Source organism: Puma concolor, chromosome D3 (assembly GCF_028749965.1).
Source record: "Puma concolor isolate L17-30 chromosome D3, mPumCon1.1.hap2, whole genome shotgun sequence".
Classification (NCBI taxonomy): domain Eukaryota; kingdom Metazoa; phylum Chordata; class Mammalia; order Carnivora; family Felidae; genus Puma; species Puma concolor.
The window spans coordinates 46,867,886-46,887,131 of record NC_141678.1 but is presented as its reverse complement, the minus strand read 5'-3'; the positions used below and the strand labels follow the sequence as shown (position 1 = coordinate 46,887,131).

Sequence of the window (19,246 nt, the reverse complement as noted above, 5' to 3'; positions counted from 1 at the left end):
AGTATCTTCAAGGCATAGATAGGATTAAAAAAAAAAAATTTAAAAAAAATTCAGAAAACAGTTAAGGCTTCCAGAGCTCTTAAGAGGCAATGCTTAGGGCACCAGTCTCCATCTATGCTACACAGAGCACTTTCTACACATACTAAATCTTCCAAATAATAGTTACTGAGTGCTCATTATGTCACAGGCTCCCTCTTCTCCTGAAGATTGCATTTTGAAAGCAGAAATGCTAAGTTTAGATTGTGATGATAGGTCTGCAGATGGTACTTGTCCTTGGCCACTGCCCTGGGCCCCATTTTGGTGGATAAAAGTGAAATGAAGCTGTCATGATTTTTGGTGGTTTCGTTCATAATATATTTAACTATCAAAGATAGAATGAAACCTTCTAAAACCCCCAAGTACAAACCCCATTTATGGCATCTTTGGGAATTATTTATGCTTCTGTAGCCTAACCTCGGCAGGCCACCTTGGACACACAGGTCTTAGGTACTGTGCAGAATATCTGCAATGCATGTCCTCTTTCCACATTTCATCAATGACTCTTTTGTCCAAGTCCCTGAGAGGCAAATTGTTACAGTGAAAACATTTAACCAAAAATTTTCAAACTACTATTCACTGCTTTGATTTCTAGAACTCTTAATGATTTCAGGTGGTTTTATATTCTTCTTGTCCTTTCAGTCACTAGGGATCTAAATGCAAAATGATACTCTGCTTTGCTTTGCATTTCTCCTTGCTCCCCATCCTTACTTCATGGAAGTTCAAGGTTCTTGGCGTGACCTCTGCAAAATTCAAATGTTATTTCGTTCCCACCTGACTCGAAACTGGCCTGAACACACATACTGTTTGTCACCTCTGTGCCTTTGCTCATCAAGACCAAGGCCTGAGATGTTCTTCTAGCCATCATTTTCACCTGACTACATCCTTTAAAACTCAGGGATCTCCTACTTTAGGAAGCCAATGGGTTAGAAGCATTTCCTCAGTGGCCCCATGATAATACACTCTGAGCATAACCTTGCTATATGTTTGGTTTGTGTTTGGCTCTTCTCTCAGATTTACTAAATACTTACCAAAAGATGATAACCTAGGGTAGTGTTGCTCTAATTGAGACCACCTGCACTGGAATCATTTTTAGGAGCTTGTTAAAAATGCCTTCCTAAACCCTACCTCATAGCTACTGAGTCAGATTCTCAAAGGAGGGCTAATTTGTACAACTAAAATTTGCAAGCCACTGGCCTGTGGCTGGACAAAGCGTAACCCAGAGCTCACCCAGGTCAACTGGGAGCTAGAGCTCAGTCTTTCTGGTTTTCACAAGAAAGCCAATTATAATGTGCACTGGGCAAATTATACTCTAGTGAAGAAGAGACACATCTTTTATCGATCAACTTTCCCGTCTCCTGCTCCCGAACCCTTGCTGTCCTTTTCTCTTTCCTAGCTTCCAAGTCTCCTCCCTCTACTATGTATCTCTTGGGGAGGATATGAGCTTAACCATTTTTTTTCTACAAGATATACCACCAACAGAATTCAAAAATATGTAAGAAACACCAAACAGTACATCATGACTGTCAATGTGTATCTGCATCGATTCAGATCCGTAGGTGTATACTTGCCACCACAATTTGCTTAAGGAAGCAATCAACTAGGAAAGTTATACAGCAAAGGAATAGCCACACACACGCACGTGTGTCTATTTTAAAAATCAAATATGCACTGTCCTTTTAGTTGGCAGAAGCATAAGAGTGCAAACTCTATAATCATTGACTTGCACAATATTCAACAATTCCTTGTTATCTGTGACATCTGAAATACTTCACTTGCTCAAATACTTAGCTATCATGTGCTAAAATCAGACCCTAACCTAATAAAAAAATCTTAAATATTTTAACACCACAAAGGTACATGTCACATTATTAGACCACACCTCCAAGCTGTGACAAATTATGTGTTCAGAGTACATATACATTAGAGATTTCTCTCATCATAGGCCAAATCTAATACAAAAATACATTTGACGCTCATAAATTAGAAGATCCATTTAAGAGCCTCCAAAATAGGAACGAGGAAGGAGTGATGCCAACATAAAAAAGCACACGTAGATCCAAGTTGTTCTGGTTATAGGATTATTTTCTTCATCCACGAGGGGGTAAAGAGCAAGTCACACCAAGCTAAGTTTCTAGGCAGATCACAGTTCACAGGCTGGTTAAGTCATGGCACGCAGACCAGAAAATGTTATGAATTACTCAACTCAAAAATGTTTTCAGATTTCAGTCTAATAGTACTATACCTGCACTGTGGTTTTTGTTAGAGACTTTACAATCATTACCTACCCCATTAGGTAGGTAGGTAGGTACTCTCCATACTCTACGGCCCTGTTAACACACACAAACCACAGGGGCTATCCGGCACCAAACATAGGAAGAGTTACAAACAGACCTACTCTTTGACTATTAAAGTGGTCAGTGAACTGAATACACACTTATTTGAATCCTGAAATCTCTCTGGAGAGATACAAATAAATTTTTAAAGCAGTGAGTGCAGGAATAGTTTTTGTTTAATCCTAAAGTACAGGACTTCATGTAACCTTTGAATACTGAATAATAGTTCAAAAAATATTTGAACTGAAAATTCAAGTGAGTATGACCTGAACCAAGAACTTTGGGTTCAGAATGCTCCACAACCCTAACTGGGAAGTCTGGCTCATATGCTATAGCCAAGGACAAAATGGCTAGGGCCAGATTTCACAAATTCATAATATTCTTCCCTTAAGCCTCAATGAAATTAGGCTTCCAGTATTTTTAAACACCAAATGTTTTCTTCAGAAAGCATCTACTTGGCTTCTGCATCTGCTCATTCACTGAATGTAAGATAGCAATCTTTTCTCTCTGGCTAGTGTCAAAAATCCAGGCAGGATTCACACCAGAAAAAGTCCATGTGAATAAAACACTTTGGAAGTGAGGAATCATGAATATAATTTAGTCAAAGTCAGTGAAGAATAATTATTTCTTTCAGAGAAATTATCATTCCCTCAGAATCAGATGAAGTAGGTTAAAGCTGTCAACATCCTAGTTGCTCCTCCTAGGTTTTATTTTGAAAAGAAATATTAAAGTATTAATATCATATGAGATCATGCTTCAGCTACAAGGATATGTAAATAAATGACACCCCAAGAGGATACTCTCTTTAGCACAGTATAAATTTTAAAAAATCTAACCTTAAGCCTGAGCCAAGTTAGGCACACAATTATGGCAGACATTCTCAAGTGACTGAGGTATTTAGACTCTTCAAAAACAAAGGTGTGCAGCACTGGGCTAAGAGGTGAATTAGATGACAACAAAAATTAGCAATGAAGGATTAAAAATTAACTTTGAACTCCTTTTATAGAATAACCTGAGCTAAGGAGACAATGATTAAATCCTGGCAACAGATAGCCCAGCAAATCCTTCACCAGCAAATATTCTGAGGAAAAAAATACAATCACCTATGTTCATTTAAGAATAACCTTGTCAAGTAATTTGTTAAAAGACCTCCAAAAGTTGGTAACGAGATAAGTTATCACAAAGATAAGGAAACTCCTAAAATATAGGTATTATTTAGCCAATAGACCAGGCTTTCTAATAAATTAGCAAAACAGTTCTACTTTTGATTGTAAAACTACCTATTTGCTTCTACTTGGTTGGCTTTCAAAGGAAAAAAGTGTTCATTACTTTGAAACATTCTGTAGACGATCTGGAGATAAGTATTTTTGATGACACAACTTCAGCTGAAGCGCATTTGTGTTTTAATAAGGAAAACATGAAATTCTGGGTTATTAACACATTTTGTTTTACAAGAATATTCTGTCTGTGGTCAAGAGATCTGTGTTCTATTCACTGCTCCACTGATAACAGGAATAATTGATTGGGATCAATTAGCCTTTTTGTGCCTGAGTTTGTCTAGACAATGGGAATAATATCTGTGCTATGTTATTCACAAGTTAGAGGATAAAATAAAACACTAGAAAGCACTTTTATTTTTTTCAAAACACAATATAAATGCTATGTCATAATACTGTTGATAATTTTACAGGTGCCTCCTAGTGTTATATGCAGTCGGATGTGTGCTTAAGGTAGGCGTTCCTAGAAGATCACAGGTGGAATATTTAGTTTGCTTTTATTTTAAAAATAATAAATCACAAAACTAAAATGTTTGAACAAGGTCACTTAACCCTCTCCCCAGGTGGTTAGTTATAATTACTAGTATCCTCATTATTATTACTTTTTAGCTATACGTTTAAAAGAGGAGATCTTTAATATGTCAGCCTAACTGGGAAAATGTGTCCCTGGCACAGGTGGTTTTCAGAAGAAAAGCCGGTCTTCGGGCTTCCAGAAGAGCTGTGTCCTCTGCTTTCATTTTAAAGTGCAGAACCTGGTAGGGAGGGACAGAACAGGAAGTCCGAGTCTATCACTGAGGAACCAGTTCCCTCAGGGAGGCCAGAGCAGCATGGATGCGGACATGCAATCTGTTTTCAAAGTCGTAGCCAGAGAAATCCTCCTGTAAGACCAAAGAAGGAGATTTATGAACTCTATGAACTGAGCCTTCCGAAACACTGCAACATAAGCCACACGATTTTGTGCTTCCTGAAGTAAAATCTCTCACACTGCTTCCCATCCACTCAATTTTATTTCCCAAACCTCAAACTTCGGGTTCATTTCTAAAATGTCCAGGAGGATGTCAATGCTGTCTTTGGAAAATTGTCTTCATGTTATTCCTGAAATAGTAGTAGTCTTGAACTGTGCTCAATCTAACCTGCTATTAGAAATTCTTCATTCAAGACTATAGTTATGGGGGCGCCTGGGTGGCTCAGTCGGTTAAGTCGACTTTGGCTCAGGTCATGATCTCACAGTTCGTGAGTTTGAGCCCCGCGTCAGGCTCTGTGCTGACAGCTCAGAGCCTGGAGCCTGCTTCAGATTCTATGTCTCCCTCTCCCTGTGCCCCTCCCCTGAAGTGTGTTTTTAAAGCAGGATGGGCGATTTCATTGAGTTTCTTATATTAGTAATTTCACTTAAACATCAAGGGCTCACCAAATCAATTAGTTATTACTTTTCCTTTCCAGAAATATCAATCAGAACAATCATCTCACAAAACTTCTTGAATTCAGACTCGAGTGGACACAACAGAGGGTAAGAAGGGCCCTGGAAAAAGGTAGATACAGTCTTTTTACCTTTGCTTGAAGAAGTAGAGTTCTGCCTCTTGCTACAGTCTATGAATGTAAGAAAAACATAATATCTTTTAATATCTATATTTGGACACACTCAAGCAGAAAATGTTGTAACAGGATAGATTAATTAAAACAATTCACAGTAGACACAGAGGTGAGTCAACTGCTCATTCTAGTTTAGTCACTCAATTTTTCGTTAATGATGCTTGTTAAGTTCACACTAAGGCATTACTAAATAATTGTGCATAACCCTCATTATACAACAAGAGATTAACAACTTGGAAGAGTTATTATAGCTTAAGATCTTAGGGAGCAACCTAAAACTGATGATCATTACAAAGTTTACTTGACACCAGTAAGTTAGACCTTTGGAATGCATTACTGGTTGAGAACATCAGCTTCACGTTTCCAGAAATGGACCAGGCTTGTTATATTTTAAGTACACATTTTAAGGCCATATTAAGAGTAAAACTTTTCCTAAAGAATATGGTGTTAGGGTTTTCTACAAAAAATGACAAAACTTGCCTTTTCTACTTTGGTAAAATTAGAATTTCAAATGACTTACCAATTACAAGCCTATATTTGGCGAGATGGGCTACATATTTAAGGGTCAGTCTTGAATCATATTTCTGTTGATTTGGCTCTAATTTTAGAAGGCCTATTTATTTGAAAGTATAATGAACTTACTAAAAATTAGAATCTCATAAAGCTAGTATTATGTAACTGAGTTTCTAAAAGAAGGTAGCAAGCAAATCCACTCGTTTAAAAACAACACTTCCGGGGCGCCTGGGTGGCGCAGTCGGTTAAGTGTCCGACTTCAGCCAGGTCACGATCTCGCGGTCCGGGAGTTCGAGCCCCGCGTCGGGCTCTGGGCTGATGGCTCAGAGCCTGGAGCCTGTTTCCGATTCTGTGTCTCCCTCTCTCTCTGCCCCTCCCCCGTTCATGCTCTCTCTCTGTCCCAAAAATAAACGTTGAAAAAAAAAATTAAAAAAAAAACAAACAAAACTTCCCCAGTATACTTAAATATGTAACTGTCAAATTTATATGGCATTCTGAAATTTTTAAAGCAATCACCACATCATCCTCATTTATTCTCACCATAATCTCCATTCACTTGGCAAGGCAGGTATTTTTTATCCTGTTTTACATATTAGGAGGAAGATACATGGTTCAGGAACATAACCAGCCTCCTACACTAAGGTGAAGGCAGAGTTAGAATCCGAATGCAAATCCGTGTTCTTCTGAATAAGCCGTACTACTTCATATCCTACCATTCTAAAAAAGGCAATGATTTTCCCCTCGAGTGAGTTTTTGTCCAAAAAGGTACATTTATACTGCTCATTCCAGAGAAGAAACTGCCTCAGTAAACATAGTAAAAGAGGATGACTCACTTCTTGGATTTTTCCTGCATGAAATCAAGGAAAACAAAACCAAAAACCCACCATGTTCAATTCACTGACTTTAAACGAAGGATGCTTTGTGCCTGCTCACCTGTGCATTTTTGCTGATGAACGTTACTTAAACTATATGAGGCCTTACCTCCGGTTTGTCTAACAGAAGACAGCCAAGTTCATAGCAAGCATATGGCTGGACGTATAAGTTATTCTGACGACACAACTCATCTTTAACAGCGCGCTGAAAGAACTGAAAGTAATACAAAAGTTACTACAATTAACTCATTTTCCCACCTAAGGTTCATCGCATCTTCAGGAGGCAGAAGGGGGGACTTATCTCTGTATTCTAGATGTTTGTTTTGGCACCCTTATTTCTTCCCATCCTCATCCATATCTACAAGTCCGCTGCATGCTTGCCTCCAGGCTATGCTACCCATTGGTCAGCTCAATCTGTGCTTCTTCTATTTCCAGTTGACAACGTAGCCTCTACTGATCTTAATGCGGAAAACATCATGATCTGCATCTCAAAGTAACATACCAATATTTAAAACAGGAAGCACACAAGCCAAGAATCAGCTCCTGACACGTATCTTGACTGTATCTTGCGGATACTTAAGTATGGGATCTAAAGCAGACTACTCAGAGCTGTGTAATAACTATCATGACCCTGTGCTGAAAAAGTAATTTAAAATTATAAAATAAAAGTATGTCAACACTCTAGGATTTAAAAGTCAAAGTCCCCTACTACTGTACATGAACTCTTTTAAAGAGTAATCAAAATTACACTGGGCTATACTTCAAAACATCCAACGACACAAAAACTTTAGAAAAATTCCCCCAACTATATTTGAAAATAGTGAATGGTTCTCTTCCATATAGTATGTACACAGAATATCTTAAGCTAACACTTTTCTAGACTTTACCTCCAGGGTTGCTTTGGTAATCTGCAGTTACAGACAGGAAAAGTGAACGCACACTAACATATCTGATCATCTTGGGGATTTATCTAACTATGAGGCTTCATTTTGCTCCTTTAAAACTGTCTGCATCCTTATTTCCTCCTTCTCCAACTGAGACTGTCATCTCTGATAAGTAACTCCTGCCAGAAGAAAAGCCTGTGTATAAAGAAGCAATGTAAGAATCTGAAGTTACACGTTACTAACTAGTATTCTCCACCAGCACCTTCCAGCATCTGAGAGGAGAGGACACGGATCGGTAGAGGGTTAAGCTCACCCTGCGGCCAAAGGTCTGGTTTTGTTGAATGTTTTTCCATTGTCCTTATTCCTAAGCACACATACAGGCTTTCACAGTCTATGTTCCTTGGCCACAGCATTAACGGTTTACCTGAACAGCATCTTCTGAGTTTCCCAGACATTTGTGTATGGCACCAAGAAGCAAATACTTTAATCCAACAACAGATGAATCATCCACTTCATGGCAAGCTTAAGGAGAAGTGAAAACAGCAGCAAGGATAATAATTCACTTAATTTCTTAAACATCATCATGAGTTAAGAATTTCATTGTTCATTGACCTGAATATTCAGTTCACAATCCTGCCCCCTGAAACTCAGAAGGCTCCTTTTCCTTCTGAGTGAATACCCTTATTCAAAGAAAGGCAAAAATATCAAACATCTGGGCATCCAGAGGACTCGGAATTATATCATATTGTTAGTAGGAACAAGAAACCAATCTGCAAAGGCTACATACTGCGTGCAGGATTCTAACTATATGACATTCTGGAAAAGGCAAAACTCTGGAGGCGGTAGTTCCCAGAAGTCTGGGGGAGGGAGACGAAGGGAGGAACAGCTGGAAGACAGGGGATTTTTAGGGCAGTGAAATATTCTGCAGGATACTACCTCTAAGTATGGCTACATGTCAGTACGTACTTGTCAAATCACACAATGTATGAAACAAAGAATGAACTCTAATGTATGACTAAACCCTAATGATGTGTCAGCATTGGTTCACTGGCTGTAACAAATGTATCCATCTGGGTGAGGGGGGGGGAGTAGGGGGGTGGGAGTGGTGGCAGTGTTGATGGGGAGGCTGTGTGTACAGGGAAGTGAGGCGTGTGGTATGTGGAAACTCTAGTACTTTGTTTAATTTTGCTAAGAACCTAAAACTACTCTATAAAAATACTTCTAAAAAATTCTATCATATTAACTTCATAAGCCATATGGCGGGCACCTTTCCACGTTTGTACTGATGCACTGCACTCATCACTGAGGGGGCATCTGCCGTGACCCCTCCACTTCAAGAAGCTTGCCATGTACCACGCAGGATGGGCACACATGTTGGAGGATGTTACAGGAGTTTTTCCAAGGAAATGAAAAGGGTGGAAAATTGGAAACACAGTGGAGCTAACAGAGGAGGAAAGGAAGTTAACGGTTTCTATGGACCAACAGAGATACTGAGATTTGGTAAGATTTTATAAATAGACACACATACATATGTACACACATATACACACACACCTTTGTTTGTGGCTGGTTTAAGCCTCAATAAAAAGGTGATATTTGAGTAAAGACCTGAAGGAAATGAGTGAAGGAGCCACATGGATGTTCAGAAGCACATTTGCAGACAGAAAGAAGAGAAAGTGCAAAGGCACTGAAGCCGGCGTGTGCCTGGTGTGTTCAAGAACAGTGAAGTGAGTGTGGCTGGAGCCTGGTGAGCAAGCAGGAGGAGCAGTGAGAGGCAATGGGGTGGACGAGGGGGGAGAGTGGTGGACAGATCACAGAGCCCTGTAGGCCACTGAATGGACTTGGGCATTTACTTTAAATGATATGAAACCACAGAGGGTTCTGAGGCCCAAAATAACATGACTTCATTTAACCGGATCACTCTGGGCACTATGTTGAGGATATACAGAAATATTTTTAAAATGCAGAGGAAGAGGGGCACCTGGGCAGCTAGGTTGGTTAAGTGCCCAACTTTGGCTCAGGTCATGATCTCACAGCTTGTGTTCGAGCCCTGCGCTGGGCTCTGTGTTTACAGCTCACAGCCTAGAAGCCTGCCTCAGACTCTGTCTCCCTCTCCTGCCTGTGCTCTCTTTCTCTCTCTGCTCCTCCCCTGCTTGTGTGCTCATTCCCTCTCTCTCGCTCCCCCTTGCTCCCCCTCAAAAATAAACATTTAAATGTTTAAAAATAAATGGATAAATAAATAAAATGCTGAGGAAGAATGCAGTGCACAGGGTGGGGGAAGGGCTACAAATGAAACCACAAGATGAGCATTGTAAGAATCCAAGTACATCTGCTGATGAAGGAAGTTACAGATGGGGGGTCTGAGAAGCTGAATACACAAAGCTGGGTCAGCATTTAATTAATGCATTTGATTGCTTTCATCCACTACCAGTTTTTTTCTGGAACTATTACTCTACAGAGATCTTCTCTGTACTCTACATGGCTGAATAGATTTGGATCATTACTGCTTAACACTGGGGAATGATAGAAACTAATTAATCGATCTCAAAACTGCACTAATATTTAACAAAGATATTAAAGAATTATATCATGTTTACTCAAGAGCCTCCCTTTCTCCATGACCACATCATTGCTATTTATTTTGATACCTGCAAAGTGATTCAGAGAATATTTAGTCACATTAAGTGATAATCATTTCTATGCCTGTCAATTACAGCCTATTTTATATGTGCATTTGTGTCTGAATTCTCTCTACACAGTCTCACATTTGTGCATTACAAAGAATAAAATTCTGTATTGTTCCTTAGAGTTAGACATTGCTAGACATTCTACACTTGCATCAACAACCAGGGATTGTTTATTCTCCATGAACTTTTCCCATAGCTATAATAAAAATGACTTTATGAAGGCTATATTACCATAACCTATGGTCCTGGGGTTTTTTTTTTGGTTTTTTTTTTGTTTTTTTTAGTATTTATTTTTGAGAGAGAGAGAGAGTGAGCAAGCGGGGGTGGGGGGGGGCAGAGAGAGAGGGAGACACAGAATCTGAAGCAGGTTCCAGGCTCTGAGTTGTGAATACAGAGCCCGGTGCAGGGCTCGAACTCACGGACTGTGAGATCATGACCTGAACCGTAGTGGGACGCTCAACCAACTGAGCCACACACGCGCCCCCTTATGTTTTTTTTAAAAAATACATGAATTAAAAATCTAGCCTTCTAATTACACTCCTAGGTATTTACTGAAGAGAAATGAGTATATGATGTCCACACAAAAGACAAGTACACTTATGATGTATACTTATGTTTATAGCAGCTTTACTCATGATGGCTAAAAAAAAACCAGGAACAAATCAAACGTCCATTAACAGGAGAAAGGATAAACACACCATGGTACAGATTTAGCCCCACAGTGGAGTGTTGCTCAGCAGGTGTAAGGAACGAACTACCGATACGGGCTACAACATGGATCACTCCCACAGGTGCTATGCTGAACAAAGGAAGCCAAGCCAAGCAATGAAAAGTACACACGGTCTGAACTTCTATGAAGTTCAAGGACAGGCGAAAGTAATCTGTGGAGAGAGAAATCAGAACAGCGGTTGCCTTGGGGTGGGGACTGACCGAGAAGGTGCCCAAGGGAAATTACAGGGGTGGTTAGAAATGTTCTAGATCTTCATTGTGGTGGTGAATGCCAGCATGCATATATTTGTCAAAACTCAATGAAGCAGATACTACCTGTTCATTTTAATAGACGTGAATCAAACTTATATAAAACAAAGGGCTTTTGCTGGGGGGAAAAATGTACGCATCCAGCAATCCCCAGGGCTATAAGAGTCGGCAACACTTTGCAGTCTGTGCGCCTCAGCACACACCGCTAACGATGCGAGCACGTCCGCACATTCCCGTGCTGCCTACACCTGTCACCTATATGCAACAGAGCGTTCTTCACCACTCCACCATCTAATCCAAGAATGGCAGATCTGTACTCTCTGAACCAGATAATGCTAACGGGAAACCGAAGAAACCGGCCGATGAGCAGAGTTTTTTTATTACCTTGACTCATCCTCTGCAGGTTGGGGAAGGAGCAGTTGGGGAGGGCTTTCCACAGGTATAACACTTCGATGGAGGCCAGTACACACAACGCTCTGGTGGGAGCTACTTTCCGAAACCTCTCTGCCTGCAAGTGTGAGAATGATCACGCTGGGTTTGGGAAAACGAATTCAAATAAAAACATATACTCGAGACATTAAAAAATGCACAGTTCATCTCTGACATCAACAACCCCCTCCAACAAAGCTAACAATGAGAACTTCTCTCTATGTAAAAATTTTTGGCTTTCTAACCTTTAACGTATGATAGATATGCCTTTCATTCATTATTCAACTCCATCTACTGTTAAGATCCAGGGTGCATTCAGAAAACAGGATGAAAGTGGGTTCATTTCAGTTTAAATCCAAGGAATTTATAAAAGCTGGGTGACCAGTAATAATGAATGGGTTTACATGGAAGATGTAATTAATACTAGATGCATTTTAGTTACGGCTTTATTGACTTTTTAATTTTTTACTTAGTCCTAGTGGCCTCAGTGGTATTCCACATTATAATCCAGTTTATACTCAAGCTAAGTCACTCAATGTTCATTCATTAGTAACAAACTAAAATCATGGAAAATTCAGGATATGACAAGTTGTCGTGTAACTCACAGTGATTCCACCAACTTTTTTTCCTAAAAAGTGTAGAATAAATTAGGGTCTTTGTCCCTGCAGTACTGGGCCTTTCTACTGGTACATTTGATGCATGTTTTTATTTTTAGAAGGTCCAAATGTGATGTGTTCAGTAAATTATTGAGACTCAATAGTCTGTAACTCTTGCCTAGATTCTGCCAATTTCAATGCTTCTAAAACCACCCAACTCCTTAGACAGGTGCTTTCCCTTTCCAGATGTGCTCATTAGTTCTACAGGGTCTGTAATGTGTCTACCCACTCAAAGAAATAACAGCTGTTTTAATCACGTGCAGCAAAACCAGCACTTTCCATTCAAAAGAGAAGTACGCCCATGGGGGTAAATTTTCTCCATGGTGGTAAAGTGCACTGGCAAGTAAGTTGCTGGCTTGGATTAGGATTTCCTAAAACTTGTCCAAGATGGTGTTGGTTACAAATGCCCGTCACAAACACACACCAGATCAACAGGCTCCAACATACCTTTTTCACTGAGAATTGTTCAATCTGATTGTTTTTCCTTTTGAAGAGCTTCTGAACTTCTTTAAACACTATCTGCGCCCCATCCACGTCACCGGTGGCTCCCTGACAAACTGCAAGAAACCATTGTTGTACTCCCTAAGTATCGGGGAAAATGCCACGGAAAGACACTCAGGCTGATGGTACTTGGAAAACGTTACCAAAGAAAAACACGGGAGGGAGCAAGTGTTACATAGAGGCCTACAACATCCTGTTGATTGTCACACCACTGACTCAACAACTACTTCCTTGGGTTCCCAGAGTTTTGTGGGGACGTACAGGAAAACCGTGGTCCTGGTCCTCTCGTTGGGCGCTAGTCTTGGACGTGACAAAATTCCAAGCTATTGGCACAGTGTGGTCTAGCTGAGGCCCACATACTCAGAAAGTGGAATAAAAAGGAATCTAGGAAAGAATGATAAGAAGCCAAGAAGATCATGAAGCTTCATGGTGGATGGAGGGTACCTCTCTGTGCCTGGAAAGAAAGTCATGAAATTAATCTTACACATGTTCGTGGGCCACCTACCACCTACAAGCCACCAGCAAGAACATGGAAGAAAACACATGCTTTAACCCTAAAGAAATGTAAATTTCAGCTGGAGAAAGAAGATACACACATAGTCCCATAGCTATAATGTATATGTTGATAAGAGCCTTGAGGGTAGGAAAACCAAAGTGCTTTTGGAAAGCCTCAGGAAGAGAAAGGAAACATTTCTTTCTGGAGTGATCAGGAGCTAGGAGTCAGTCTGAGAGCCTTGGAGGATGGTAAGATTTTGGTAGCCTGCACACAATCTTCATCCTACCCCAAGCCCCAGGCAAAGACTTAATCATACTTGCTTCGCTTTGTATCTCTGAAGGTGAAACTTTACCAACTTTACCAACCACTCTTCTCAACTACAATGGCACTGAATTCATTTATATCAATTTTTTTTCTTAGATGTTGTCTTTGGCACATATTTTTCAATCCCCAGCTGGAATGTCCGTTGATTTCCTAATTCCTCCTTTATTCAAGCGCTCCTAAAACTAGGTGGTCCTCTATTCACATTTTGGGGTGTGGTCAAGCAGAGCACCGGGCCATGGCATGTCACAGGATGACACCTGTCAGCAGGGCCGAAGAAGCACCAAGACTCAGAGAAGGCTGTGGATGTCAAGGTGATGGGAGAAGCAGAAGATTTTCTGCTGGGAGTATGAGGGATTAAGCTGAATGTTCAAGGGAGGGACAACCACATTCCGTTAGGAAAGCGGCCCTGGTCAAAAGGACAGGGTCTGAATTCATCCAAAATGACCTCATCTCCTGCAGCTTTGGCATCTCAAAAACAGAAGGAAATGCAGTGATTGTTTTGTATACCAACCCCATCAGGCTATAGATCAGAGAATGTAAAGGTCCAAGAAAGTTAAAAGACTTGCCTAAGGTCACCCAGTAAGCAAATGAAAAAGAGTAATGTCTGCTGCATCTAGTCTGACATCCTTCTCCGACAATCTGTAACTTTCTTAGTCACATAGTTTAAAAAAGGGACAGATGGTGGTGATGGCTGCATAACAGTATACATGCACACTATGCCACTGAACTCAAAAATGGTGAAAATGGTAGATTTTACATCATGTGGATTTTATGACAATTGAACAGTACAGAAAACTCAGTCCCTGGTGGCAGTGTTTCTGGTCCCTGAACACCCATCCTCTCTAGCTCTGCCGGTCGACTGTACCTGTCCTTCAGGGCCAATTCAAATGGCAGCTCCTGCGAGATGGCAGATAGCTTGACAGAAGTGATTGTCCCCTTCCTGTGTATGCTTTGTAGTGGAGCTCCTGACACCTCTTACCATCTGCACAAAATCCCCTTGCAAAGGCAGAGACTAGTCTTTCATGCTTTATCAGCTCTCACAAACTGGTATAGTCCTGGGATTTCCAGTATTTGGAGAAAAAATACTCCTCTATATAGTCGCGTTGCACATTTATTTGTGTTCCATGATCAACAAAGATTAAAAAAGAAACAGCTGCCCACGAGTGACTATGTGACTCAATAACATGTTAACGACTGATGGCTGTGCTGTCGTGAAGACCTCTGCTTTTCAGTTCATGCATTCAACACGCTGGACACATGGAGGCTACTCAGGAAATAGCTGGCACTTTCATCGGAGATGCCTGTGGGTTCTATAAAACAACTTTTTTTTTTTTATGTTTATTTTAGTTTTGACAGAAAGACAGAGCATGAGCGGGGGATGGGCAGAGAATGAGAGAGAGAGAGAGAGGGAGACACAGAATCTGAAGCAGGCTCCAGGCTCTGAACTGTCAGCACAGAGCCTGACGCGGGGCTTGAACCCACAGACTGCGAGATCATGACCTGAGCTGAAGTCGGATGCTCAACTGACTGAGCCACCGAGGCGCCCCTGTAAAACAACTCTTAAGGCGTGAGACAAAGTATATTCACCACTATACTGAAGATAATCCTATTCAAACATAAGCTACAGAGCCATACAAAAATGGATGCCCTAGGGGGACTGTAGTCAAGAGTGTAGGTATCAAGAGCTTTCATGTTGACTCATAATGAACCGCAGTTTTAGAACATCCAGGATATGCACACTTGCCACTGTTAATTCTCTTAAATAGATCAGTTAGGGGACTGGAATGACAGGAAATGCTTCATTAAATGCAAATATTCAGGGAAATAAGGAGAGATTTAAAATTATGTTTGAATTTTAAAGAATCACTTATATGGCCGTGTAAGGAGAGTTTATCAGAAGCAGAAAACGTACAGCCACTTGGTACTTTTCTTTAATTTCCACCTCTGCAAGTGTACATCATGATGGCATGACAGCACTTTATGCATCTCAGGGCACAGACATCCCTTTCTCCACCAGGTGGCAGCATATCTTTATCTCCTGAGAGGAGGCCAAAACATGCACTCTTACTCATATCAGCAATGACAAGCGGTCTCTGCTAAATGATATGCAGTGTTCAAATACCTCATGTTCTACAAAATCACACTGTAAATTTAAGAAGGTTTTAATAAGTAAAACAAGGTTGGAGCAGACTACTCAAATGCAACTTTGTAACCAGGGCACTAATGATCCAAACAAAAATATTAACACAATTTAAAAGACATGTTAAATTCCTTAAAAAATATTTAAATTCTTAAAAACTAAAAACCATATTGTAGAAAGTAAAGGATAAGAGTTAAGGGTAGGCTGAGGCTGCTTAGGGCAAAATACACAGAAACCCTCACAATAAGCGTTTTCAAAACAGAGCCTATGACCAAACCAGCCGAGAGGGGAAGCTGGTGTGCAGGACTGAGTCAGTCACCGCTGGGTGACTAGGTAGCACAGAACATTAACATGCTACGGAAAAGGAAGAAGAGGAAGGAGAACCCCACATCTTCTTGACGTCTCCCTCCCATCCGCCAATGTGTGTGGTGAACTCACCACAGAAATAAGCTACTCACCTGCAGTTAAATAGGCGTAATAGCACTGGGACCACCTGGACTCATTTTTCAGCCTCTCAAAGGAATCAAATGCATCCTTGAAATTCAGCTCTATCATGCTGCACCAACCTATGAAAGAAATATTTTTAGTATGGGACCCTAAAGTCATGATTCATATCCTGTCTTTAAGCTAGGAATCTGATACAGCTGACCATCTTTGTCTCAGTGCCACATGCACGCTACCCGAAAACCTGAAGACTTTTTTTTCTCTTAAGTATTTTCAATGTGACATTTTGCATAAGGCAAGACAGCACTTCTGGTTTCACAACCCATTAAGCAGTATGGAAGCAGTACACAGAATGACATAAAGATTTCCATGAAAACACTCTAATTTGTATCCTATCCTCCAATTTGGGTGGTGAGATTAATCTAAGCACAGGAGTACTTCTCCAAGAGCAGGCACAGACACAAAAAAAGAAGGAATACTGTTAGATTATATACATAGTGAGGATCTCAAAAAGTCTTCAAGCACCCGGGTACTCTTTAATGATTATTAATTCTTGAACCCTTGTGAGAAGTAGAGACAACAAGCCAGTTAGAGATTAAGTACTTACCCCCCACCTCCCTCTGCAGGTTGGCAGCAGAGCTGAGAAAGAATCCCCTCTTTCCGAGATCAAAGCACCAGGAGACAGGCATTCTGGGAAGAAGTGGCAGCCACAAAAATGCAGGGAATTCTACCCTCATTTTTACAACAGTACCTGCCATTGCCACGTCCCCCTGTGTGCCTGGGCACCTGGCGTACTTCTGATTCTACTAGGGGCTTGCTAAGGTGGTGGACGGTGTTCTCATTTTACCAAGGAGAAAATCTAAGGCACAGAGAGGTGGGTGGGACTTGCTCAAGGCCACAGAGCTTATTAGAGGGAACTGCCGAGGACTCAAGGCCACTGCTCTCTGCTATCTACCTCCTGCTATATCTGCTTCCTCGTGAAGTACTTGTGCCATCTTGGACCTGCCTTTTTAGTACAGGGATGAGAGAGATCCACACTTCCAGAAAATCCAGTGTCAATTCTATGGGATAGGAGAAGCAGACACAGGACAGTAAAAACCGGGGCTGACAATGTCCATCCTGTAAGATGGGAATTAAGTGCAAAATATGTAGAGGTGCCAATGAATCTGAATCAGAAGCTGAGTACAACTGGGCTGCTTTTTCTTGGGTTAACCTTGCTAATAGGCCTCTGGGTTAGGCTGTGATGATTTCCAAGCTTCCTTCAGCTCTAACCCTCCACACTGCCACAGACCTGAAAATGCTGCACCAAAAAAAGAGGCCATCATAATCATTGTGCAATACATGCACATATCAAATCGTTAGGCCATACAACTTGAACTAATACAGTATATGTCGATTATATCTCAGTAAAAGTGGAAGAAAAAAAAGACAGCAGTATCTTAAGAACGAAAAAAAGGCCACCAAATCTAGGCCTTAATTCAAGTTCTTTGAAATACATTCCATCCTACATTATGGCTACTATCCAGCGCTCCAGCAGGATTTATATCATATACAAATATTTTTTCCACTGGATTATACCTCATCTCTTTTCCTAACCTAGTAAAACACAATATTGTTTTACTAGGAAGTGCCCAGTCTTTTAGTTTGTACTTCTCTTTAAAAAGATTTAGAGGCGCCTGGGTGGCTCAGACGGTTGAGCGTCTGACTTCAGCTCATGTCATGATCTCACAGCTCATGGGTTCGAGCCCCACGTCAGGCTCTGTGCTGATAGCCCAGAGCCTGGAGCCTGCTTCAGATTCTGTGTCTCCCCCTCTCTCTGCCCCTCCCCCACTTGTGTTCTGTCTCTGTCTCTCTCAAAAATAAACAGACATTAAAAAAAATTTTTTTTAAAGATTTAAAGTTATTCAGGAAGACAACTATGTCCACAGCGTATCAACAAGTGGCAAGCATCCCAGGGTCCCAACCTGACAGGTGTCAAATGCCTCCTGTGCACCCCTCATTTGTCCTTTCCTCTCTGCAGGGGGCCTTTGAGTTCCAGTCTTCCTGTTGATTCCATCACTACCTCATCATTTCTCCTCACCCTGGCCCCCTCATTCCCTTTCTAGGTGCTGTATGATGTGACCTTGCCCTACTGGGCTGAAACCCTAACAAATATGAAGCCCTTATTACAACGTGTCATTGTTTCAAACACAAACTTGTATGGATTCTCCTCCACATGACAGAGCACCTGCTACAAAAAAGGACTGTGGAATTACTAGGGTAAACAGGACAGAATTTAGTGCAGTCAGCAAAAAACTGAGTAACAGCTTTGGGGAAGAGGGAGAAAGCTGTAAGCAAGTAAGTATTTCCATGTCTGTTTATAAATGTGTCTGCAGGAGGGAGGCGAGCAGAAGGAAGGAAGCTAACACGTGTGGAGGGTGTTCTGAGGACCAGGGGCCCCACCTGACACTCGTTCCTACTGCATCTAAATCTCACAACTGCTGAGGGCAGGCACCTGAACACTCATGACAATCATGAGGCTTAAACTGTTTGTCCTAGGTCTTTGAGCTAGTCGGCAGAAGGGCTGGGATTGGGGTCAATGTGCCCAACTCTCTCCCACGCTGTATTTTTCTTTTCAGGTAAACACCACTGTGAGGGAGGAAAACTTAGTTTTGGATTCCAATGTACAGTCCGGTAAGGTTATTTACAAATGAGTTTTAGTCAATTCTTTTCACAGGACCTATTATCCTAAATCAAACGTTCTAAAGAGTAAACGAACGCAGTAATGACAATCACGGAGATAAGTTATCACCCCTTGTGCTCTGATGACAAAGTCTTACCATAAATGGCAGCAAGCATTTTACAGAAGATACAAACTGAACAGCATTAATAATGCAAACGTGCACAAGAATGAAGACTTGTGACAGGAAGCTAGACATCCAGCCGGACACAAGCGGAATGCATGAATGCCAGGTCGTGACAAGAAGCTGGACAGACATTTCATATTTACCGATTTCATACAGACAGACATGCTGGATCTCTCTCTGATCTATCGCAAGTTCCAAAGCAGTATGGAAAGAAGTCAAGGCACTGTTGATTTGACA

The 19,246-nt window shown here is 41.0% G+C and overlaps 1 protein-coding gene and 1 long non-coding RNA gene across 3 annotated transcripts in view; one reads left to right on the top strand and one right to left on the bottom strand.

The window, feature by feature from the left end:
* The window catches only part of LOC147575548 (uncharacterized), a 20,140-nt gene extending 983 nt beyond the window's left edge, over nucleotides 1-19,157 (top strand). Inside the window, exons 2-3 of one of the 2 annotated variants that reach the window (XR_015242501.1) lie at nucleotides 5,090-5,156; nucleotides 18,782-19,157. This is a non-coding gene — a long non-coding RNA (uncharacterized LOC147575548). Of the gene's footprint in view, nucleotides 1-5,089; nucleotides 5,179-18,781 lie in introns of both variants that reach the window. The other variant, XR_015242502.1, reaches the window with a different exon arrangement.
* TTC39C (tetratricopeptide repeat domain 39C) overlaps nucleotides 3,753-19,246 on the bottom strand; it is a 106,773-nt gene continuing 91,279 nt past the window's right edge. The window contains exons 7-14 of the mRNA XM_086682643.1: nucleotides 19,153-19,246; nucleotides 16,178-16,285; nucleotides 12,706-12,815; nucleotides 11,558-11,681; nucleotides 7,933-8,030; nucleotides 6,734-6,838; nucleotides 5,198-5,236; nucleotides 3,753-4,527 (exon numbers count right to left, since the gene is read on the bottom strand). Coding sequence (XP_086538769.1) covers nucleotides 4,438-4,527; nucleotides 5,198-5,236; nucleotides 6,734-6,838; nucleotides 7,933-8,030; nucleotides 11,558-11,681; nucleotides 12,706-12,815; nucleotides 16,178-16,285; nucleotides 19,153-19,246 — 768 coding nt within the window. The 3' untranslated portion in view covers nucleotides 3,753-4,437. The remainder of the gene's footprint in view (nucleotides 4,528-5,197; nucleotides 5,237-6,733; nucleotides 6,839-7,932; nucleotides 8,031-11,557; nucleotides 11,682-12,705; nucleotides 12,816-16,177; nucleotides 16,286-19,152) is intronic.